Here is a 26063-nt window from a genome sequence, read left to right as displayed (position 1 = left end):
ATTCCAGAGGCAAAAGTACTTTTTCTAAGATTTAAGAGTACACAGTAGTAGTTTAAAAAGTGCCAATGCCAAGTATGTTTGCCTCTGGATGGTAGGATTATGATAATTTCTTTTGTTTTGTTGCTAATTTCTACATTTTCAAATTCTTCTACAATGAATATTTAATGCATTTACAATGTCACAGTTTATGCCAACACAAAAACAAATGCTAACAACAACAAAAAAACTATTTCAGGACATCTTGGGCCTCTGGACATTTTTAAATATACACAGATTCTGGCTGTAAGAAAACTGCTTCAGTGTAACACGCCATACGCAGAAGTAAGTGGCCAAACAGAATGACGTGGGTGATCTTGTCGTGGTAGATGCAAAAGAAAGCATCAAAGCTAGAAAAAAATCAGCTAATCTGCTCAGTTAATTTGAAATGATAAACCGAGACCCAGGGAGAGCACACCGCCTGCCCCACGTGACACGGCCGGCCAGGGCGCAGCTGAGCTCCGGCAGGCGCATCTCTCTGTGCAGAGGACAGGCTCTGGTCGTTACCCACATTCACAAAACATGAACCAGGCCGGTGTAGAGGAACTTGCCCAAAAGCTTGAGTGGGCATTTAAAAAACACACGAACACCATCCTCTACTGGAATGGAAACCTGTGCTGAGAACACACTCAAGCTGTGGGCCTGCACGAGCCCACAGGTGTTTGCGTTACTGTGCTGGCAGCTCCACTACCTGTACAAGTTGCTCCGTGTGCTGGTGAAGCTCCTCTAGAATGGGGAGCGTCTGGTCGGGGAGGCAGTGCTCCAGGATCCTCTGAATCACTCGGCAGCCATAAGGATGCGTGGACAGAGCAAATACCTAAGGCCAAACATAAGAAAGAAGGCAAAAAATAACAGCTGTCACTTCCAATGCTTCAGACTGTTAATATACATTATCTCACTCACCTTCACAATGACCTTGACAGACAGTCATGGTTATTCTGTACATACAGATGAGAAAACTGAAGCTCCTATAAGTTTACATAATGTGCCAACAGTCATACAGATAGTAAACGACAGAGCTAGATTATTTTCTAGTATGGCTCAAAAACAAAAATTATAAACATGACATTAGGTTCTATGAACAATAAGGTGTGTATGTATGTATGTATGTTTGTAAACCCTTTTCTTAACTACTCTAGGAATTCAGAGATATACACAAATTTAGAGCTGAAAAGGACTTTTCCAAGGAGCCTAGGAAGAGAATTTAGTCAAGGTCATGAAAAATACACTTGGTTTAAGAGCCCGCGTCAAGGGACGTGGTGGGGATGGGGCAGGGACAGAAAAAGGGGTGGGATCCGATCCTGAGCGCTTTCACATCATCATAAAGTAACATTCTGAGTTGAAGTGGGGTGTGTTCCGGCAATATGGAAGGAAACCCCTTTTGGTTGGTCTAGTGAGGGAAGACACAGGCTTCAAGTCCAAACCACCTAATTTCCACTCTGTCCGTCCGAGCCAAATGACCTGGACCAACTTGCAACTTAGGTCTGTTACTGAGAATGACAAGATGCTCTGACTGGTCTGGTTCAGTAGGTTCAGGGTTGCTCCGCAAAGCATAAGGTCACCAGTCTGACGCCCAGTCAGGGCACAGGCCTGGACTGCAGGAACCCTGGCTGGGATGTGTCAGGAGAGGCGGCCCACTGATGTTTCTCTCTTACGACACATGTCTCTCCCTCTCTTTCCCCTCCTTCTTCCTCTCTCTAAAATAAACAAACAAAACCATAAAAAATGACAATAATTGTAAAAACACAGCAACAGCTAACACTTATTAGATGTCTGAAAGTATCAGTCGCTGTACCATGTGCCTTATGTATCGTTTTATGTTGTAGCTTCGTGTGTGTAACTACATCCTTACACAGTGTACTATGTGGTTCTGCTTAATTGTAACTACAGAAATGCTTACACAGTCTGGAACAACTTATTTCACTCAATTTGATGTTTCAAACATTTGCTTATAATACAGTAAGGTTCTGCAGTTTACTGTGTATAGCTGTACAGTATAATGTTAAGTACACAAGGCTTTTATTTTTTAATTTTCTATCAAATTCTCTGCTAATGGACGTCTGGATAATTTAGGGTTTTTTTCCTACCAGGAGAATAATGCTACTTTGAACATGTCAAAATACGTCCAATGATGCACATCTGCAAATGTTTCACGTGGTATACAACTTGGCCAGGAGTGCCAAGTCTCACAAAATAAAAGTGCTGATCCTGAAAGAAGATCCTAAATTATTTTCCCAAATGGTTGTACTAATATCGATCACCAGCAACAGTGGATCAAATCCCACACCCCACACATAGCAACTGGTGGGCAGGAAGTGGCCTATCAGTGTGGCTTTATTTTGCACACTCCTGATTATTAAAATGGAGTTATTTCTTCATACGTCCACAGGCAATTTGTGTTTCTTCTACACATCCATGCTTTTGAACTATTTTCACATTAATTTATATTGTTCTCTTTGATTACAGGGATTCTTTATATATTCTGGTTATCAACTCTTTGGCAGTTTCATCTTGAAAATATTCTCTTCCATTTAGTCATTTAATGCTTTTACTTTCTCAGTTACATATTTTGAAAAACATAAGATCTTAATTTTGAAGTTAAAAAGATCTCCCCTGCGCCCATTAACTCAGAAAATACCAATAACTCGCTCAGTTAATGTCTGTAATTTACAACCCTCTGCCATATCTGAACAAATCCCCTAAACTAAAAAACTCCAAAATCCCATTTCGATCTAGACTTAGCAGTACACATAACTACACCTAACAGGTAGAATAATCTATTTGTTATTTCCCTTTTTTGAAAAAAATTTGATCACCTATGAAGATGTATTTTACTGTCTTGTCCCACCTAGCTTGGGAGGGGGCGGGGTATGAGGAGTTAATGACAAGAGTGAATTAAAGGGCAACTCTAGAAAAACCATGGCATAAGAAAACTGCTCAGCAGCTGGTACTAGGAGCACACAGGCTCTTGTGACATACGGCTAAATAAAAATAAATACATAAAAGCTATTTCTAGCTGTGCCACCACTTACTAGAGTTCAAATCAACCTAATCACCACCCTACCTGCTCCACAAAGAAAAAAAAATCAAGGAAGAAACACCATGTTATTTTAAACAGTCACATACAACCTGCAAGATTAGTTTTGTAAATTACTTGAATTTTAAAATATGATTAAAAAATTTCAATATCAAGATAAACAGTACTTAACCAAAGGAAAAACTTTATTCTTCAAATATGAGATTTTCCCATAACAACTCCGATGACTACCTCGTCCCGACCTGAGCAGACATCTGCGTGGTGGAGAGAAGACCCACGGCAGTCAACGGGAGGAGCAAACTTGGGGGCAGAGAGCCAGGTGTCCAAACCACTGCACACAGCTGCTCTTCACTGCGGCTCCTGAGGACTCTCCACAAACCCTGCCCTCCTCTCCGCTCACAATGGAAACACATCCCAATTTGTTTTCCTCGTTTCTTTCCTAAGTCACTTACCTGTCCCTTAAACGCATCGATGATAAACTGCAAAGACTGAGGCTGCACACATTCAATGCATTTCTGAACCACGTGATTGCCATTCTGGTCCTTCACACACTTCAGGACGTGGCCATCTAGCTCCCGAACCATCTCATTCTATTGGGGACAAGGAAAGAGAGCACCACCAGAATCACAGTGAGACACACCTGGACAATCAATGTTCTCCTTACCAAACACAAAAGCACGAGTGGGAAGGGGATCCACAGCAATGAAGTGTGACAACTCGACTGTGGCACCATGGCAGTGAGTGAGGAACAGACTTCTCCCATGTTAATTAGCAAACTTCCTGTAACCGTAACCAGTCTTTTAAAAACTATTCTAACTTGCAAAAGACCCCTGGGAGATTACAACCATAGACATCTGCAAACAGAATGGAACCTACATTAAGTACCCCTTATCAGGGAATTTCACAGGCAATTCAACATGTTTCTATTAAGACAACCCTGCAAGGTGCACACTATTATTAATAGTTGTTAATCTAGAGGTCATTCTAGGCTAGGCACACTTTTAACTGCTGTGACTTAATGAATGCTCATAACTATCCTATGGACTGAATATTGTAGATATGGGAACCGAGACAGACAAATTAAATGACCTGTTAAAATCCCAGACCGAGACTGCCTAGAGTCCAACACAAGCAATGTGGCTCCGGTGTGTGGCCAAGCAGTGCGTGTCAGTAAGCCACCTGCCAACTGTATAAAGAAACTATACAAAAACGGAACCTGAAAGGTGCTCAGTAACGTGTGGAAAAACTACAGACACTGACCAAGTCAGAACTCTCGCCCGGGTCTGTGATATTTCCAACATGATGCTTCTACCAGGGCACAGTGACTGCGATGTCAGCAAGGATAGTACTCACAGTTAATTAATGACAAGCGCCCAGACCCAGAGAACACACAGAGGATGAACACTGAAGGTGTGTGTGTGTGTGTGTGCGTGCGTGTGTGCGCGCACGCGCAGGGCACAAGTGGGAATGACCAGGGCATAGAAAATGAGACGAGACTTTGGACCGGACTCCTCTCCCAAAATGCGCCCCCTCAGTTCTCCTGAAGCTGAATGCCTGCACCACGCATGTCCAGAAACCTGGGACTTGCTGTATCCATCTCTGCATATCAGTTCCACTGTACTGGCTCCATGTTTATGGTGGAAGACGACAAGCCAGTATAAAATGGTGACATTTATGAATGCAAAGTCTTAAATTCTGAAGATGTTGAATATACCAGAGCGTCTAAGAGATGCTCTAATTTTAAAAATCAAGATTACAATGTCAAGGATAAGCAAGGGGCAATAAATGGGAAAGTTTCCTAAAGAAATTAATCAAATGTCAGGAGAAAAATTTATTCTGGAAATATAACAAGGGGCTAAGTAGAGAATGATACCTATATAAAGGCAAGGAACACCTGTAATGGAAATGAAGGGGAAGTGGCTTCCCTGAGTATTTTCTTAAGTCCAAAGAAACCACTAGAGATGAGTTCACTTCAACAAAAGCATAAACTTGTATCTAGAAAATAGCACATTGTCCATAGCAGGAGTAGAGGTTTGGGCCCAGAACAAGGTGTCAGAAAACCAGACCAGGAAAAGACACACAGAAACTCAGCGTAGAAAGAACAACAGCTGGGGGGAGGGGAGGGAGGTGAAAACCACACTGTGTGATCTGATCAGAAAATAAAAAAACCTGAAAGGTTAGGAGACAAAATCAATATGTTATCACAATCACAGGAGAGAGCAAAGAGAAACAGAAATAATTCCCTGGAAACTATCATATTCTCGATATCTTTCAGTAAGTGGGCATTAAGGTCAAAATCAGGAAGAAACCTCCCTTATAAAAAAAGAAAAAAGGAAAAAGAAAACAGACCAGAGAATTAAAGAGAAGAGATTTGACCATGACAAGCCCCAGGTAAAATGAAAGTGGACAACAATCTGCACATCAGAAGAAGACGAAATGCAGCAGCCTCGCCCTGCTTCTCATTACTGACACCCCACCACCCACCGCGTCACTGAGGCATCTCCTGCACTGAGCACTGAGGACAAACCCAAACCTGCTGTGTGGCTCCCACCTTCCCTGCGCCTCCCCAGCCTCCCAGCCCGCACACCCGAGTCTCACAACACAAGGACTTTGGACTCCCCCAGCCCTCAGCCGCCATCGCCATCACCAACACCGATGCCGTGTTCTGCTTGGTTCTGCTTTGAACTGCAGATGGTGGGTGCCTCGTCTGGCTCAGAACTTGAGTCCATAACAAAGTTTCTCATCGCCAAACTGTGTTCTCAGTGAGGGCAAGTGGCTCATCATTGCCAGAACAAGGCCATCCCCTCCACTGTGAAGGGCTGAGTGAGTCCTGAGCCCAAAGGCTGAGGGTCCAGATCAGAAGCACCCCAAGGCTCACAGCACAGACAAAGCTGCAGCGCACCTGCCTGGGAGTATGTTAGGCTTCCGGGGCCCTGTGGTCTCTGTGGGGCTGCGTGAGGCTGGTGGGCCCTGTGCCGTGACTGCTCCTGAAGCTGCAGGCTACTGTGGGTGCTTCTGGGGTCAGCTCCCACTCCCAGCACCCAACACTGCAGCCTTCTCTCCCTGTTCTCCTGACTCCTCTTTAGCCTGGACTTCTCCTCCTGCACAGCCTCCCTCAAAGACTCGGGGCACACCCTTCCCCCCAACACTGTGGTCTGTGGGCAGGCACTCATTCAGTAAGTGGTGGTGGGTGAATGAATGAGAGAGAGCAAGTGAAAGAAAATGGAAGGTGGACTGGATTAATGCTTGCTTTGTTGGAATGGTCAGTTCAGGCTGAAGAAAATGACAACTTACTAGTATCTTACATCTTTCAACTCTTGCCAAACAAAAAGCCCACCTGTAAAATTGCAACTACTAAAACCTAAGTTGTCAAAGAGAAAGAACAGTATTTGAAACCCATGGTTTTAACAAGACACTTATCTACGATAAATGTACAAATAGCACAATTCATGCTTGTCATGCACAGAAAGGCAGCCACGAGCACCAAGAAAAACTATAGAAGTAAAAGCTGACAATTTACAAGGCTCACTACATGTACCATGGAGAAACATCAAACACCAAGAGAAAAGTTAAAGGGGAAACTTACAAGTACCTGCTGGTCTGAGGGAATAAATTCAAGAGCTTTCTGGATAACACGACAGCCATACATCTGCAGTGCCAATGACAGGACATGACCTCGAATCCGTTCTGCCAAAGCCAGCTGCTGTTCAAGGCTGCCAAACTAGACACAATGTGTGGGTGAACACCATTACTTAGAAGGAAAGAAGCCAGAGAAAGCAAAGCATTCATTATTCTGCATCAACCACTGGCATACCCCCTTTAAACCAGTCACCTATGATTATACCTTTTTTTAAAAAAACATTTGTTTCTGCCCTGGCTGGTGTGGCTCAGTGGACTGAGCACCAACCTGCAAACTAAAGGGTCGCTGGTTCAATTCCTAGTTAGGGCACATGCTTGGGTTGTGGGCCAGGGTCCCCAGCAGTGGGCATGCGAGAGGTGACCACACATTGATATGCACCCCCCGCAATCAATCAATCAATAAATAAATAAATAAATAAATTTAAAAAAATAAAATAACAAGACGTTGAGAACTTGACAAATCTGTTTTGCGACAGGTACTGTACAGCCTCAGCACCTTCCCTCTGTGCTGAACTCTTCACCTAACGCTTCATTCCTTTCTGGATTTATAGCTTGGGCTTGTGGACCCCGGTGCACCCAGGCTCCAGGAGTTTAGTAAGAACAGACACTAATCCAACAATCTCATTAATCCTTTCCAAAGACAAGGATAACAAAGGAGGACATCATTCACATTAATGGAGGAAATAAAGGAACCAAGGCCAAAGGATGACCGAAGAAACGTTGAATAATCCTCATGATTACAATTTATGAGGAAAAAACACTAGAGTGCTTGTTCAAACATAATTGTCTAGTAATCCTAAAAAAATTTATTTCTCAGAACACTTTACTGTGATACTGCTAAAATGATCTTACAAGAATTATTTTCCCCAAAAATGGCATGTTTAGTGAAACTATTGTAACGTACTAGATCAGATGGGGACAATGGTTCTCTAAACACATTTCTAAAACCAACTGGCATCATCTGCTTGCACATTTACACAAAACACAGCTGCAGATGAGCTGGAAACCATTCAGAAACTAGACTTCCAGCTGTAAGATGAGTAAGTTCCAGCAATCTATTGTACAACATGGAGATTAGAGCAAATAATACTGTATTATATATTTAAAAGTTGCTAAGTAAGTAGATCTTAAATGTTCTCAACACACACGCACACACACAAAGGCAAATTATGTGATGTGATGGTATTAGCTAACACTGCGGTTGGAATCCTTTTGTAATACATAAGTATATTGAATTAGTACATTGTATACCTTAAAAATTGACACAACACTATGTCAATTACATCTCATATATAAGAAATAGACATTGCCCCCAAAAAAGAAAGAAAGAAAAAACTCTTTAAAAAGACCACACACCCTTCATTTTGAGGAGTGGAATGGGACTGTAATTCTAAAAAGAGCTAATGAAAATCAAAATGCTCTGGAAATTCTCTGAGGTCAAAGGACAGAAAGAACAAAGGCTTACTTCAAAGAACTTCTGAATGACGTAATTCCCAAACACGTCCACCATTAGCTGGTACGCGGCCTGGAGGATCTCGTTGAAGACCAGCTGGCGCTCGGCTGGTGTGGCACGCTCGAGTTTCAGCTGAATGAATCTGAAGTACAAAGTAAAAAGGGCAATCCCAGCATTTTAGGAAGACTTGGAAATAAGTAAGAATGAGCTCAACTTACATACTGTATGATTCCTGAAACTATGTATGTACTGAGATGTACATTCACACAGGCACAGGTGCATGCGGGTTTGCAAACATACAACAGCATTACTTAAATGAATCCCTTGAGCTCACTTAATTTAAGAAACTCTAAGAAGGAAAAAATGTTTGTGGTGTGAGGTATACCCTAAATCAACTGACCTTTTAAAAGATTTAGCCCTGCCTGGTGTGGCTCAGTGGCCTGAGCAACAGACTGTGAACTGAAAGATCGCTGGTTCATTTCCCAGTCAGGACACATACTAGGGCTGTGGGCCAGGTCTCCAGTTGGGGACATGCGAGACACAACTGAATGTTTCTCTCCCTCTCCCTCTCTCTAAAAATAATAAATAAATAAACAAACAAACAAAAGCTTTAAAATAAAAAAAGTAGATTTAAGTCTTAGTATATTTCTTTACAGGACACATGCACAAAATGTGTATGTGGGTTTGAGGGGGGCATGAAAAGAGAGGAGGGTGAAGGTGGGCGTAACACAAGGAGAATTCCACCTGACTTTTACTTTAGAAACCTATCCCACATTAAGAGGCTCAAAGCTTGTGGTCCTTCCTATATTTTTTATCTCATATGCATACAAAGGAAGTGTCATTTAGGATGTGGAACAGTTGTTATACATGACGTAGTAGCTATTTAGTTCACCTTTTCTAGGTCAGATGACCACCAGCATGTTGTCGTGTGGCTCAGTTGGTTGGAGCATTGTCCCACAGACTGAAGGGCCACAGGTTCGATCCCCATTAAGGGCATGTACAGGAGGCAACAGAATGATGTTTCCCTTCCCCTCTCTCCCTCCTTTCCTCTCTCTCTAATCAGTAAGTATGTCCTCAAGTGAGAATTGAAAAAACAAATCATGTTGTCTCTCAGTCTGGTCTATAGGATCCAAATACAAGAAATCCTTGCTGAACAGCAAGCTGGCCGAACTCGATGAGGAAGCTTCTTCAGCAGCTGCGCCAGTGGGCACGAAGAGAAAGAGGAAAGTGGACGAACAGCCAAGAAGGATGAGCGGCATCAAAACCGTGCTTTCTCCCCAGGACCAGGGTCCATTTCTGGGAAGTCCACTGGAGTGGTCAAACACGGAAGGGTAAACCAAGCTAGAGTCTGACTTCTAATATCTTCGCTCTTACCTCTGGGCAGAGTCTGACTGCCACAGAGCGAAACAACAAAGACACATGGAGCTGTCCTGCTCCTGAGCAGCAGAGATACAAACTTATATCTGAATAATTCTCACCGGGGATTAAAGTAGCAAACACTCTGCAGCTCTGTCTCAGTGTTTCTGTTTCTTAAATTGTAGCCACGCAGGGAGGGTCTCATGAACTAGAAAAGATTTACCTAATCTTTCAGAAAGGTAAAAAGATTTATTTTTAAAAAGTTTGTTTTAATTAAGCATTTGACTCCAATTTCTAAATGACTCTTTTCAATCACTTGTGTATCTGGTGACCCTCATAATCCACATCTCTCTGAAGTAATGGGAAGTATATTAAGCAAACTGTTTTAACTATTTTATGGCAATTTACTTTAGCATATACCTTATCTTAGGCATGGAATTTAAGGCATTAAGATTTTAGTTACCTTAACTGCCAAAACCAAGTCCTCACCTGGACCCATGCTGGTCTTGGGAAAATTCCATTATATGCCCAGCAATTTCCCGCAGTTGTAAATTGGGGTACCGATTATTTCGAAAGTCTTCCAAAAGCCTGCTCCTGCCAGAAGGCATGACATCAGACATTCCATATCGCAAACGGGAGGAAGAAAAAAGGGTGCTGCTGGGGCTGAAGAGGCTGGAGGCACTGCTCGCACTGCGGTACTTGGCTTCAGCGCCGGGAGCAGCAGAGATGTATCTTCCACTGCCATTTGTGAGTCCTCCTGTTGGTTACAGAACAGGGGAACTCAAGACTCATTCTTAAAGAACTCTGTTCAAGACTGGAGGAGACAGCATCCCACATGTGAAAGCCTGCACCTAGTTCTGATTCCTTTTCAATTCTATTGCTTTTGTATTGAGATTCAATTCCATTAGTGCCACGACTTCCATAATGGCAACTCAGCAAGCTGGAAAGAAATTTCTGCACAAACATTATCAGGGGAATGCTTTTAACCAGATAGGATACTGCTAGCAAAACGGGAGCAACAGTTAGTGTAGCCATTAGTAAGTAAAATAATGAGTAAACTGCCTGCCGTGTGATCCAGCACCTGAGCACCAGGAATGAGAAAACACAAAATGAACGCACGGAGACTTCACTTCGGTAGTTTTCCACCCTGAGCTCTGGGGAGAATCCTGCCATTAGGGAATAATCCCCATTTCCACCTGAAACCCTCCCTTAGATAAATTTTTAAAAAATAAAAATAAAAACCAAAAAAACCCGGGGTTCCCAGGTTTGCCTGTTTTATAAAGGGGACCCCCAAAAAACTTTGAAGGAATGGTTTGTCACTAAACAGAAGTCTTAAAGCCACTAACGCACCCCAGGCCAAGGATTTACACATAAAGGTTAGGAAAAAAGGACATGTGCTTTTAAGTAGAAGGTTTTCAAGTTCTTCATCAGGAATGGGCAGCTGTTAACACCTGTTGAGACAGAGCCTGAAATGACTGTAATAGCAGCAATTTTCATGCTGCTGTGACTGATGACAAGGGAACAATAACTGTGATTTCCTAGACAGGTAAAATAAAGACAAAAAGGCTTACCAAAACATAAAGCGGAGCAATAAATTATAATAAGTATATATTCCCAAAAGTCTTGTATTTCTTTACAGTGGTGAATTTTTTAAACTTTAAATTGTACTATAAAACGAGCATGAAGCCTTTTTGGTCCCACCCCCCACTCCCTTTAAACAAAAAAGCAAAGTAGATAAGAAATACACATAAACCAAAACGAGTGTGCAGATGAATAACAATTCAGGATCCATGAGAAGAGTAACTTAAGGTTGGCTTCTCCGTGAGTTTTAATGAATGCTCACTACCAAAATATACCCAGCTTGGATTTCTCCGCAGAGTTCTAGGGCTCGCCTTCAAAGGTCTGAGTCTCAGTGAAAGTAACAAAACCAACAGGAAAAGGCTCATTTTTAAAATTTGTAAAACATTTACTTAGCATTTGTCCTAAGCCAGGCTCCATAATGAAGCATTTTATACACACTTTCTATCAAATTCTCACTGACACTTCTTGTAACAGAAAACTACGGCCCACAGAGGTGTGGTGCTGGTCCAAAGACATGAATGGCTACCGCGGCCAGAGCTGCCACTGGACTCGACTCCAGAGTTGGTGCCCATGCGACTGACTAACTATACAGGTCATCTCCAGACTCACCTATATCAAGCTTCTTTATTCTAAAGGACACTGCTATTCTTGTCAAATTCCACAATATTTCTTAGTCCAAATGGAAAATGCTTCTTTTAGAGAAAAGGGAGAGAAGGTGTTTATAAGAAAAAAGAACGGTATCCATATGTCTGCTCTTTATTCTTTCAGAAACTATTGTTTCTTCCCTGACTTGAGATTGGTGGGAAATGGGCAAAGAGATGGTAATCGAGTAGGTCACAGGCACTGGGAGAGGATGAATATATCAAGGAACATGCGTAAGGAAGAGGAATAGCATGAGCACACAACATCCTGAAAATAATTTCAAGGCATTTAAAGAACCTGGTCACTAACAAGGGCACTTAGGGGAAAGTGACAAATCCACAGAGAAACACAACCACACTTCTGAAAGGCCCAACACACATCCTTACAAATGGAAGGCAGCCAGACCCTCTATGGGCAGGTGGAATGACAGCACCAACCCGAACCTCCACACTTACGCAACCAATGGACACACAGTGTTTACACCACACACAGCCCGGTCTGGTTACTGTGATCACATGCAAACCAATCCCTGACACTGGACGCACTGACTCGGGTGCATCATGGGGAAAGCATACAATACAGATTCATGCATTCGCCCTCAAGTTTTGATTTGGGGCTCTGGTCTCCTTGGATGCCAGACAACATACACAGGCACACATAACACACACACACACACACACACACTCACTCACTCACATACACACATGCACATACACAGCTTTTACTATTGAGAAAGTAAACAAATCTGAAAAAGAAATTTTCCCAGACAGTACAGCATAAATGGCAAATTCACAGTTCACAGGCATATTTGCTTGAGCCAATAAAACATTAAACCAATGCTTAAAGTACACTTTTGTTTAAAATTGTAGTTTCCTCCTGGCTGGTGTAGCTCAGTGAATTAGGTGTGGGGTGAGAACCAAAGGGTTCCTGGTTCGATTCCCAGTCAGGGCATATGCCTGGGTTGTGGGCCAGGTCCCCAGTGGGGCCCACGTGAGAGGCAACCACACAATGATGTTTCGCTCCCTCTTTCTCCCACCCTTCCCCTGTCTCAAAATAAATAAATAAAAATGTAAAAAACATAATAATAAATAAAATTGTAGTTTCCTGATAGTTTATGAAAAGGCACCTGGAAAACAGCAGGCCATCAGTAAGTATCTCCTTTAGTTGGGGAATATGCAGAAATGTGTTTTCCAGTTCACTGTGGTTTATACATCCACATGGTCTTGGCCCCTAAAAGTATCTGAATTTGCAATCCCTATTTTAAAAAGAGCATTTACACAGGGCCTCAAATGGAGGCTTTCAGTGACCTCGCAAGGTTTTCCACATTACTTGACAGCGGTGGGTTTCACAGAGCTGTGTTCCACGACAACAGTCCACACAAAACTAAGGGCTTAAATGTTTTGTTTAGATTAGTACATGTGGGCTTCCAGTTCCACAACTAAGGAGCAGGGAAGCCACCACTCCATCCTAACATCAAGTATAAATCTAAATAGACTGAAAAAATGATCCTTCATATTGGATCCATAAAAGAAGGCAGGACACGAAAGCAAAACACTGCCCTCAGGACTGGAGAGACAGCAGGAGCTACACGTCCCACCACAGCCTATCAGAACAGGAGCATGCACAGAAACCACCAACAGAACCAGCACCAAACAGGAAAACCCGCCCTGTGACTGACAGCTTGCTGGAGGCTCAGCAGGGACAACTCGGAGAGTTAGAATTCCACGGGGCCCATTTGTACAGGGAACGTGGAGAAGTGAGCCACAATAAATATCAGACAACATTTTCCTCAGGCTTCAAGCAAGTGAAGGGAAAAGAACATTGAAATATGCCAGAGCACTGTCCTTAATTAACAAAGCTCTCTAGGGAAACTAGTTAATCAGAGTCTAACTGGCCTGGGGAAGAGACACATGTAACTTCAGCCTACTCAAACCATCCTGTCCCACCAAAAGGGGGTGGGGGAGAGATACTAATGAACACTCGTGAAGTGGACAGTCAAGAGGCATAGGCTTAGTAAATGAATGAGGTATGGATCACAGGACTCTCCTGACACCTCACCACCACATTACTAAAAGCCTATTCACAGCATTTCCTTTTAACCAGTATATCACGCCTGGCTATTGAAAAACAGGAGGAGGGGAGGAGGAGAAAAGAAGGGGAGGAAGGAAGGAAGGAAAGCATAGATAACCAAAAGACAAGAAGCACAATTTGAAGATGAAGAGCAATCATCATAAATACACATGGCAAGGACGTTGGAATTATCAGGCCTGGAATTTAAAATAACTATGATCAATATGCTCAAGACTCTAGTAAAGTAGAGACAATGTGCAAGAATAGACAGGCAATGTTAGCGGAGAGATGGAAATTCTTCACAAGAACCAAAAAGAAATGCCAGAGATGAAAAACAAAACAAAAATTGTAACCAAATGAAGAATGCTTTTGATGGGCTTATTATCACACTATATACAGATGAAAAAAGGATCCCTGAGATGGAGGATAGGTATATCAATAAAATCCTTAAAAACTTAACATCAAAAGAGAACACTATAAAAAAAAGTACTTAATATCCAAGGACTATAAGACAAATACAAAAGGTAGAACGTACGTATGACAGAAGTGACAGAAGGAGGAGAAAGAAGAAAGAAACATAAGCACCTAACGCAATAATGACTGAGACTCTCTCCAAACTCACGTCAGACCCCAAACCACAGACCCAGGAAGCTCGGGGAACACCAAGCAGGACAGATGCTGGAAAACTACAGTTAGGCGCATCTCTTCAAACTATAGAAAATCAAAGAGACAGAAAAAGTCCTAAAACAAGCCACTGGGGGGGGGGGGGTTGTGAGAACCTTACCTGAAGAGGAACAAAGAAAATAATTACATCCCACTTCTCAGAAAAAATGCAAATAAAAAGAGAGAGGACTTAAAAGTGCTGAGACCTGCCCCCCCCCCCAAAAAAGAAAAATCCCACCAACCTAGAATTCTATATCCTGCAAAGTTTTCCTTCACAGGTGAAGAAATGCTTCTCAGAAGAACAAAAATCAAAGACATGTGTTGCTGCTAGACCTGTCTTGCAAGAAATTTTAAAAGAAGTTCTTTAGAGAGAAGGAAGATAATACAGGTCAGAAACTATGATCTATATAAAGGAAGAACATCGATGAAACAATATAGTAAAAATAGAAACTTTTACTTCTCCTATTCTGAATGGATCTGACAAGTTTGTCAAAATAATAGCAACAATGTATTCAATTATATATGCTTATATTAATATTATATATGTATGCTTGTATGTACATGAAATGGAGAAATCAGGATTATTTCCTTAATATAAGGCATTTGTACCACACAAAGTGGCACTTACTGTCTTATTTGAAAGTAAACCTGAATTAGTTGTAAATGTGTAATGCAAACTCTAGGGCAACCACAAAAAACGTTTAAAAAGTAAAGTATAAGTAATGTTAAGAAAGGAGAGAAAAGAGAATCAAATAAATGCTCAATTCGAACCACAAAAGACAGAAGTGTGAAAGACAAAAACAGGAACAAAGAAAAAGGCAACAAAGAGAAAACAGTAACAAATATGGTAGGTCTTAACCCAACTGTATCAACCATTTGAATGTCCATGGTCTAAATGCTCCGACTGAAAGACACGAGACTGTCAAAGTGGACCATAAAACACACACCACCTATATGCTGTCTACAAGAGACCTGCTATAAAAATAAGGACACATACACATTTAAAGTAAACGGATGGACCATGCCAAAAATATACCATGCTAAATTAGTATGTACATACTCCAGTTTTTTTTAATACAAGTCTATGAAGGAGGGATTTTTGCCAATAGCCATGCCACCTGGCTATGTGGAATGCTTTTGTTCATTTGTTTTCTATACTTGCAGTCCTAATAGATGCCTAATGGGCAAGGCCATGTCTTCTTTGAAAATGTCCCAAGGCTACCAATATCTGGCTGAGTACTTAATGCAAGCAGAGGCAACACTCTTTACCACAATGTTCTCCTCAGTCCACTCCCTAATACACAGCCAGGTAGCCCTAAGTTAAAATAAGCCTAAACTTAACTGTCTGTAGTGCATAATACTGAGCCCAAATTAAATTCATTTTCACGTGGCTATTTTTACAGATGACAAGTAACTTTCAGAGAACCAAGTGAGAAATCAGGAAACAGTCCATTTCCATTTTGAACGGAGAAGTACCTAAAGGCATATCAAGACTAGTAAGGAGCCTGAAATTAGTACAACTTAAAGAACACATCTACTGCAGGAAGAGACGACCATTTGGTGTCTGAACTTTGCTTTTCTTAAAGGATTAAGGGCACATATAACATTGAATTCAAAACACAGGAAGAATGCATTTTAAGACAACAGGAAATCTGCCCTGGCTGGTGTGACTCAGTGGATTGAGTGCCAGTCTGCAAACCAAAGGGTCACTGATCCAAATCCCAGTCTAGGGCACATGCTTGGGTTGCGGGCCAGATCCCCAATAGGGGACAGTACAGGCAACCACACAATGATGTTTCTCTCTCTTCCTCCCTTCCTTCCCCTCTGTAAAATGATTGACTGATTGATTGATTGATTGACAGATAGACAGATAGATAGATAGATAGATATCTTAAAAAAAAAAGAGGACAGGGAATCTATCACAATGATAAACTAAATGCTTGTATTCTTCCCCCTGGACAGATTGTGAACTTTTGAATTCTTTTTTTTTTGCCATATTGCACCACTGTGGCAATTGACCAGCACAGTACTTTTCTCCCAGGGCACATGAAAAAGGCCGGGTGCTGTCCCTATGCATATAAGAAAGTTTATCTGCTACTTTTTGAGGTGAACACGATAACCACTACACTACAGAAACACTTATCTGCTACTTTTTGAATCTTGGAGCTTAAAAATGATATAATCTGAAAATTAAGGAGAAAACTACAGCGTGAAGGAGGATTTCAGGGAATGGGAAGGAGCAGAATGAAGGATGGAGAACTCTATGGGTAGGCAGGACATGAAACCATTAAGAAGCAGACTTGGGACACTCATGTCTACACCGCTTACTCTTTTTTTGTTGTTGAGATAAGAGGTGGACTTTATTAGAGATGCATGCTGTAGGTATAGATGAGGGCGTCACAGCTTCATTTACCCCCCACACAAACCACCAACAAGGATTACAGATCTAGTTAACATTATGAATAGTAATAATTTTTTAATATATTTTTTATTTTAGATTTTATTTATTTATCTTTAGAGGGGAAGGGAAGGAGAGAGGGAGAGAAACATCAATGTATGGTTGCCTTTCATGCATCCCCTTCTGGGAACTGGCCTGCAACCCCGGTATGTGCCCTGACTGGGGATCAAACCGCGATTGCCTGGTTTGCAGGCCCGCTCAATCCACTGAACTACACCAGCCAGGGCAAAATATTTTACTTTATTATTATTTTTTTAAACAATGTGTGGTTGCCTCTCGTGCGCTCCCCACTGGGGACCTGGCCCACCCAGGCATGTGCCCTGACTGGGAATCAAACCAGCAACCCTTTGGTTCGCAGACTGGTGCTCAATCCACTGAGCCAGACCAGCCGGGGCTAAAAACACTTTTAAATAAAAAATATAACATTTAAAAAAAATCTTTTTTATCTTCACCCAAGGATATGTTTATTGCTTTTAGAGAGGGAGGGAGGGAGGGAGGGAGGGAGGAGACAAGGCACAACGATCGTCTGCCTCCTGTACATGCCCCAACTGGAGGTCAAACCCACAACCTAGGTATGTGCCCTGATCGTTAATCAAACTCGCAGCCTCTTTGTTGTAGGGAACAACAATGCTCCAGTCAACTGAGCCACCCGGCCGGGGCAGAAATATAACATTAAGCAAAGTGAAATAAATATTCACAACATCTGCCTTCTGTGGGGTCATAAAAATTTTACTTGTATTACTAAACATGCATATGCATATGTGCACAGTTATATCTGAGAGAGATGGAAGAGAAAGACTGACAAAGCAGGAGAAAGACTGCACATGTAAAAAATTACCCCAAGTCAACCAACTTGACAATTTAGATGAAGGCCAATTCCTAGAAAGTCACAAATCACCAATAAGAAGAAATGAGAAATTCCTACGTACACAACATAAATTTAACTCATAATTTAAAATCTTTTCACTAGTAAACACCCCATCTATGATGGCTTCACTGTTGAAATAAATCAAATGTTTGAAAAAAATACACTTCACAAAATCTTCTAGAAGACAAAGCCTATTCCAACCTACGTTATAAGGTCAGTATGAGCACAACAAGTGAAAGATAAAATAACAAATACTCTTCATGAATACAGATACAAAAATCCTCAACCAAAACATTTACAAACCAAATCATGACCAAGTGGGATTTATCCCTAGAATGCACATTGGATTAACATCCAAGAAACAATTAATGTAACATACCATATTATTCAGAGAATCAAGAATAAAAACCACATGATCCACTAAGAATAGAAAAAGCATTTAACAAAATCCAAAACGCATTCAATGACATAACTCTTAAACTCAGAATAGAAGGGAACTGAACCTAATAAAAAATATCTATGAAGAACCCACAATGGTCACACTGAGAAGTAAAAGAGGAACGAACCCTGTCCTCCCAAGATCAGGAACAAGGCAAGGGTGTGGCTCTCATCTACTCCGTGGAACACAGTACTAGAGGTTCTAGACAGTGAGATCAGGGGAGAAAAAGAAATAAAAGGCATCGAGATTGGAAAACTGTCTTTATTCACAGGTGACATGATCCTATATAAAGAAAATCCCAAGGAATGACCCCAAAACTATTAAAATTAATAAATAAGTACAGCAAATTTGCAAAATATAAGATCAATATATAAAAATCAGCCCTGGCTGGCATAGCTCAGTGGATTGAGCACGGGCCTGTGAAACAAAGGGTCGCCGGTTCAATTCCCAGTCAGGGCACATGCCTGGGTTGCAGGCCAGGTCCCCAGTGGGGGACACATGAGAGGCAACCACACGTTGATGTTTCTCTCCCACTCTTTCTCCTTCCCTTCCCTTCTCTCTAAAAATAAATAAATATTTTTTAAAAATCAATCGTAGTTCTATAAACAAACAAGAAACAATCCAATAATAATATACAATTCCACTCACAATATCCATATACACGTGAACAAATTTAACAAAAGACATGTTAAGACCTGTACACTGAACATTTCAAAACTTCACTAGGGGAAAATGATGCATGCAAAAAGATGAACAATCACCTCACACAATAACTCATTTAACTAAAAAAATCATATATATAAATATAAGAATTAAAACAATAAATCCTTTAGAACAAAACATATAAGAAAATCTTTAAGACCTTGAATTGGCCCCAAAATTTTTATACCAGAAAGCATGATAAACTGGACCTCATTAAATAAAAAATCACTGCACTTCCAAAAACACTTAAAAAATGAAAAGACAAGCAAAAGACCAATAATGAAAAGACAAACTACCTGAATCAAAAAATGGGCAAAAACAGAGCGGACATTTCACCAAAGACGTATGAGTGATTAATAAACACATGAAAAAATGCTCAACACATCATTAGTCATTAGGAAAATGGAAATTAAAACTACAGAAAGCCTCACGCACTGCTTGTGGGAATGTAAAATGGTACACTAAGTTGGAAAACAGTTTGGCAGTTTCTCATAAAGTCTAACACAGAAACGACATACAATTCGGCAATTCTACTCCTCAAAAAATGATCCCGTGAGTCCACAGAAAAACTTGCATACAAATGTTCATAGCAGCATAATTTCTAATACCCAAAAATCCTAACCCAACAAAATTCCTTCAACTGGGAGTGGTTAGACAAAATGCAGTATACCGTGAAATTGGAGACAATTCAGCAACAAAATGAAACAAATTCCTAATACACATTACATCAAGGATGAGATCTCAGATACACGAGGGGACAGATGCAAAACAAAAGAGATCACATCATTATAAGGTTCTATTTGTATAAAATATCCAGAAAAGGCGAATTTAGAAACAAGAAGTAGATCATTGGTGTGAATGGGGATTAACTATAAATGGTCATGAGGAATCTTACTGAGGGATGAAAATATTCTAAAACTGATTTATGATGATGGTTGCACAATTCAGAAAGTTACCCCACATCAGTGAATTATACATTGGAAATGAGTTTTGTGGTATAGTTTTATAGTAAGATACAACTCGAAGTTGTTTTTATTTAAAGTTTGGTATTTAAATAATGGGTAATGGAAAAAGCACTTAAGAGTGGTAAGCAGGTACTCAACAAGTGACTGCTGAATAAATAACAACAGAAAAATAACTAAGCAGGTCAACGATTTGCCCTAGAATATCCTAACACCCGTCTGACTACCAGGCGGAGGAAGTGTGAACCGGTCCCACAGAGGAAAGACCCACACTGGGTAACAGACACAGAGCAGATGTGCATCCAAACGTTCACTAGCTGTGTGGTGCTACGGAAGCCGTGAAACCACACTGGGTTTACGCTTCCCTGTGGAGAACGGTCACTTGAGTATTTAACACAATGAATAAATGTTTAGTGTAGTTGTTAGTGATCCAAGAACTGACGACTGGTGGCAGCAGTGAAGTAGTATTAATAGTAGAAACTTTATTAGGTGTGGCCCATACACACTTAGTAAAGAAAGCGTAAGTTTCTTGTACCAAAATGTCTGTAGGCCCTTTGTATGGATACCGCTAGAAACCAAGTATCACACCTTTATTTAAGAATAAAGGGGGGGGGGGTGGCGCACGGCTGGGATGGGAGTTAAAAGACAGAATACTGTACTTGAAAAATAATTTTTTTAAAAAAGAATAAAGCATACAAGAATTCTTTTCTAAAGGAGACTAAGCTGAGCAAAGCTCTAACCAGTCAAGAAATAAATTCCTCAAGAATGACATGTATGATTTTGTTGCACCTGCGGCAACGCAAGTCTAATATAAATACATACAACTAAACTGACTAAACAAGGTAAATTGTTTAAAGGGAAAGATACATTAAAAATAAAACTAGGCAATAAATAAATAAATAGGCAGAAAACAAGAGTCATTAAGAAAAGAAAAACTCACACCAACAGTTTTTCCTACTTCACTGGGGGAACATGAGTTAAGAATAAGGAAGTATTTCATCAAACTGCTAATACATTGGAAAGAGGAAAGGCACCATGCATGCAAGTAATGTTTCCAGCTCCACTTTCCAGCACTAAGTGCCACAGCTTTTATAGTTCAGAGGTTAACAAGCTACAGCCCAAGGGACAAATCTGGCCTGCCACCTATTTTTGTAAATAACATTTTATTTTCAAGAGCAGAGTTAAATATTCATTACAGAGACCATCTGACCTGCAAGACCTGACCTTACAGATTTAGTTTATTTAGTACTCAGTTAAGGGCTGACAAAGTCAAAATGTTTAAACCAAGGACCTAAAAGGCAGGATCACTGCATCCGTTAATGCTCTGGTGTAAAAGATATCCTGGATGCATCATGTGACCTGATATACACGATAATCACTGTTTCGGAGTCAAAAAGGTTTGACACTGAATCTGTTCAGACATGAGAAGAGCGAGGTGAGATATTTAGGTCAGTTTCCTCACTTCTGTATTGCAGGCATAATATTGTTGTACCGAGTTATATAACAGCACCGAAAACCATTAACATTATCAGGTAATAACTACTCAATGTTCATTCCTACCATCTACATGCTAAACTGGTACTTTCATCTATGCCTTATGATGCTGCATCAACCCTTGGTCTTTAGAGCCACGCATTCTGTCACTGGAAAACACTTTTGTGCAATGCACTCCATTCCCTTAGCTATCTGATATGGACTTAGCAATCTGGAATTCCCTATAACTTTTCTAAAATAATGTCCATATACAACCTGAGACAATGAAGTCTACAACTATACAGTTCGTACCCTATGAAATTTCAGGACACACACACCCAAATGTATATATGTACTTATATACATATATAATGTTGCCTCAAAACTCCTCTCTCAAACTCAGAAAGCATGATTAGTTCTAGAATAGTAACTATATTATCCTATCCCCTTAAAGCCTTATTTTTTTTATTTTTATAAATCATCATTTCCAAGTCCTTGTCTTTCCAAGTGAAAGCATACTATACTCATTTATAATCAGTCCTCATTTCTGGGCCCATAAAGCCACTTTTAATCTTGCTGGTTAAAAAGTGAAAAAAGTCCATGTAAACTACAGACTGGATGATAATGATGTGTGAATGTAGGTCCATCAATTGTAACAAATCAATGTACCACTCCGGGGGGGGGGGGGGGGGATTAATTTTGGGGAGGTCTACATATCAGGGGAGCAGAGGGTACAGGGGAAATCTCTGTATTTTCCCCTCAATTTTGCTAAGAACCTAAAAGTACTCTAAAAAAAAAATCAAGTCTTAATTTTAAAAAAATAAGTAAATAGAAGATTAAGAAAAAACCATAATCTTCTAGACAAAGTGGCCATACACAGTAATTTTTCCCAGAGCAGTCCAGATCTAGGCCTGTCACCACAATAATAATTAACAGCCCCCCAATTTACTCTGAAAGTGTTCTGGGCTGTATGATAAATTATATGGTCGTTCTAATTCTATGCCTCAACTTCTGTCATCTAAGAAATAAATCAGTACTTCAAAACCCAAACCTGATAAATAATTGGGGGGAAAGAGTGTGTATCATCTCCTATCCCTTCAAGGATTTAGAAATTTGCCACTTAACATGAAACAAGTGTTTTTACATTCTTACAGCTTGTTCCTTAAGGAGCCTCTATCCTCCTTACTTTCCAGGATCCAGATGGTAAGATTTTAAAGTCTCATACATAACATACAATTGGGAAACGCACACGTATACTCATTAGCATGATATTTAGTTTAAAAAACGCATGTACATTTTTAAGAATCTGGCAGACTTTTTAAAGTAAAATGCTTTATGTGAAAAAGTAAGCTATTAAATGTATATATACATGGGGGAAGGTCTGAAAAATAAGGCAAAATAACAGTCACGGTAATATTTCAGTGGAAATACTAGTTGAATACAGTCTTTTTTTTCTGTATGTCTGTTTCCCAGCTTTACTTAAAACGAATCTGTACTGTGTTTATAATGAAAGAGTCTCACATGTAGCCGAAGAACAAGATGTTCGTACTAAAGCTGAAGTGAATATACAAGGGAGGCCCCCAAACATTAATAAATCCCAAACTGATTGCTATCTAGGTACAGCCTAAATAACGTGAGGTACTCAAGGAAGGCACAGAACACCCAGGACACTTCCTGGATAAAGGGATTGTCCTTTGCTTATGCAAAAGTACATCTAATGGCATCAGTGGCAAGAGATTTCTAGAGTTCAAGGTGGTGGTAGTAATGGTTCTTACCCAGGTTTAAGCTTGAAGAGGATCCGTGTGAAGAGAGGGAAGGAGGTGGTGTCTGTGAATGTCCTGGTCCCTGACTAGGGAGAGGCATGCCCACGGGTCCAGGAGAGGAGGAAAAGCTAAGGCCGTTATAAAAACTGTGTCCAATGGGGGTCAAGCTGCTCGATGTCCTCTTATAAAGGTCACTGCTGCCAGTCAGGGAGTCACGGCGGGAGCCACTGCCAGTGTTGGAGTTTGCAACTAAAATGGAATTAAAACAATGCAGATAAGAACAGGCCTGTTCTTTGACGAACAAGCCCAGTGACCTGTTCCTAACACTCTGATCCAGACTCCTTACCACTGCAAGTCTGTCAGCAGAGACAGCCCAACTGTTCATGTGGCAGTTCTGGGGGCAAGGTAAGGTAATAAAGAGGACATGGCTCAGGTTAACATGAAACTTCTGTTCAAACCATTACACATATGCAGAATTTACCTTCCTTTTGTGTCATATATTATGGGGTGGGGGTGGGCTGAAAAGCTCTGACGGCCACATAAGCTATGGAAAAGGTGAAAGAAAATGGGCTAAAAAGAATGCCTTTCATCAACCCAAAGGTTATAGTGGAAAAATGGAATACAGAAAACAGATGTGTAAATGGGGTGTTGCCCCAAACACAAGACACATGAAAGCCTGTTTTCTCAATAGGTTGTTCAATCAAGAGTTAGGACTAGACCCCAATTCCAATGTAAGATACCTTCTCTCAAACACACCCTTATCTTCTGACATCACACTGTTTTACAAACACCGTAGTTATCCCATTGTTTACCTTACTACTTTCCTGGGTTTTTTTTCCCTCCAATCAAAATGTTAGAAATATCTTGGTCTAATTTCCTTCCTCCCACTTTTCCACAGTATCCACCTTGATTCTTCTCAAGAGACTGCAGAGAACTCATGACTTTTTAAGGCTCAGAGATTGTGGAGCCCACTACCCTGTGATTTTTGGTAAGTTGTCCTCCCTGTTTTTAACATCCACATTTCTATGCTTCCCTCCATGTTCTCCCCAACGCCTACAAAAATCTCCCCTGCTTTTCTAATCCCTGTAACAAACTGACTTTGAGATACAAATAAGCAGCAACACGTGTGTAAACCTGAAATAGGCCCCAACTGTGTATTTTGATTTTAACAGTCCATCATCTCAGAGATATGTGGGACAGCTGGATTCCCATGGGGTTGAGTCCAGATCTGCCTGTGGCATGTGTCCACAGTTCCATGCATTGTCAGTGTTCCACAGAGATTGTAAAAATAATTAAAATTCAGTTGTAACAGCACATCAGTCTGATTTCTACCTGCTGTTCCAAACCCTCCAAGGGCTGATCCCAGGGTGGCGCCGAGAGAGCTGCTACTTCCAAATCCCAAAGATGTGTTGGCAGGCTGGGCAGAGCCCTGGGAGAAGAGGGAGCTGCTCTGAGAATTACTGCTCAGAGAGTTGTTGCCATAGAAAGAGCTGGATGCCAGGTTGTTACTGGGCTGCTGCTGGGGCTGGGGCTGAGGTTGCTGGCTGCCTAAAGGGCGAAATGGTCCGTTTGTTGTTCCAGCAAGACCACCGGCCGCTCCATTTGCTGAAGCTGCAGCTGCTGCAACAGCTACAAGGAAGAGAGCAAATCATTGAGCTTTAAAAGGGAATGGCCACATTTCCAAACTACATTATTATTCTTTTTTGAAAAATCTTTTAATTTTGCTGTATCTTTTCACAGTGACACAAACCTTGTAAAGAACTACACAGATCTGTCTTTGATATCTTCATTTAATGCTTTTATTTTCTATTTCTACTTTCAATCTTAAGTCAAAAAACCTCTGGAGCAAGTTCACTATGTCAGTAGCTTTTCAAAAGCCTGCAGTTTAAAACAGGTATGAATATAAAATATATCCATTTTAAGTGTAACTACTTACCAAAATTTCATGTTTCACAAATATCTACGTTAAAGACATTTTTCTAGAACCAGTGTCAACCATACACTAAAGTCCCTCAAATTCCTAAGATAAGTATGTTGCCCTCTTCTAGATGTTCCATTATTCCTGATTATAGACAGCTTAAAATAAAACCTATTACCACCTCTGACCAAAATTTACTACTTTGTCACATCTCTCTCCTCTTCTCCCACTCTCCCCACCCCTGCCCCTGTAAAAAAACCAAAACCAAAAACCAAGGAATCTACATTATTTTAAATAATGACATGGATTTCTGTGAAATTAGGCTTGAACTTCTGCCAATGGTACCATTTTAAGTAAGTAATATAGCCTCCTATGTTTATAGTGGAATGGGCCCTGCTGCAAACCAGTTGGTACATGCCATCAACAAAATCAGAATCTACTCATGTCATTTTCTGCTTCTGATTCTCTTTGAAATATTACAGGGTAGAACTGTTATAGTGAGAACTGTCAAATAAACTGCATCTCCACATAGTTTAAGAATGTCATCCATCACCCTTTTAGATCTCTGACAGAAGCTCACCTGCTTGTGCAGCCGAGGAACTAATGATGACTGGGGCGGGAGCTACAAGTCGCACAGGGGCTCCAAGACCATTTCTCGCTCCCGTGTTCACCACCAGGGCTCCAGTTTGGTCATAGTAAGCGGCAGGAGCCAAGACCGGATAACCTAGGAATAACAAGCCAACACATTGTAAGTATATATAAAACTAACAAATGTCTCCTGGGCACCAGCATATTATAAATAGTCCCAAACTCATTTCTGGGACAGACAGGTGAATGTGCTGGCATGGACAATGACACAGCTGCATGACCCTGAATCCCTGGTGATCTATTTCCTCATCTGTTAAATGAAAACAATAATAATGCCTGCCCTCACAAAGTTCTTGTGAAGATTAAGCTAAAAGATGAGTGGGAAAGATCCAGCATGATATGACACAGTAAGAGA

At 40.9% G+C, this 26063-nt stretch overlaps 1 protein-coding gene and 1 non-coding gene across 14 annotated transcripts in view; both read right to left on the bottom strand.

Annotated features, from left to right (window-relative positions):
* The window catches only part of PUM1 (pumilio RNA binding family member 1), a 131827-nt gene that overhangs the window by 9719 nt on the left and 96045 nt on the right, over window positions 1–26063 (bottom strand). For 9 of the 13 annotated variants that reach the window (XM_053660591.1, XM_037149367.2, XM_037149375.2 and 6 more), the window contains 8 exons: window positions 25641–25784; window positions 24475–24771; window positions 23155–23391; window positions 10011–10278; window positions 8178–8307; window positions 6660–6794; window positions 3526–3663; window positions 728–853 (listed from right to left, as the gene is read on the bottom strand). In XM_053660591.1, the coding sequence (XP_053516566.1) occupies window positions 728–853; window positions 3526–3663; window positions 6660–6794; window positions 8178–8307; window positions 10011–10278; window positions 23155–23391; window positions 24475–24771; window positions 25641–25784 (1475 nt within the window). The remainder of the gene's footprint in view (window positions 1–727; window positions 854–3525; window positions 3664–6659; window positions 6795–8177; window positions 8308–10010; window positions 10279–23154; window positions 23392–24474; window positions 24772–25640; window positions 25785–26063) is intronic. The other 4 variants (XM_037149368.2, XM_037149371.2, XM_037149372.2 and 1 more) reach the window with 3 other exon arrangements.
* On the bottom strand, window positions 5780–5864 carry LOC119052551 (small nucleolar RNA SNORD103/SNORD85). Its single transcript, XR_005083147.1, has one exon. It is a non-coding gene; the product is annotated as a small nucleolar RNA SNORD103/SNORD85 (small nucleolar RNA).

The sequence above is a fragment of the Artibeus jamaicensis genome, unplaced genomic scaffold (assembly GCF_021234435.1).
Source record: "Artibeus jamaicensis isolate MK-2021 breed Jamaican fruit bat unplaced genomic scaffold, CSHL_Jam_final scaffold_847, whole genome shotgun sequence".
Taxonomy (NCBI): Eukaryota; Metazoa; Chordata; class Mammalia; order Chiroptera; family Phyllostomidae; genus Artibeus; species Artibeus jamaicensis.
Note: the sequence above shows the minus strand (reverse complement) of the source record. Positions and strands in the feature narration are given on the sequence as shown.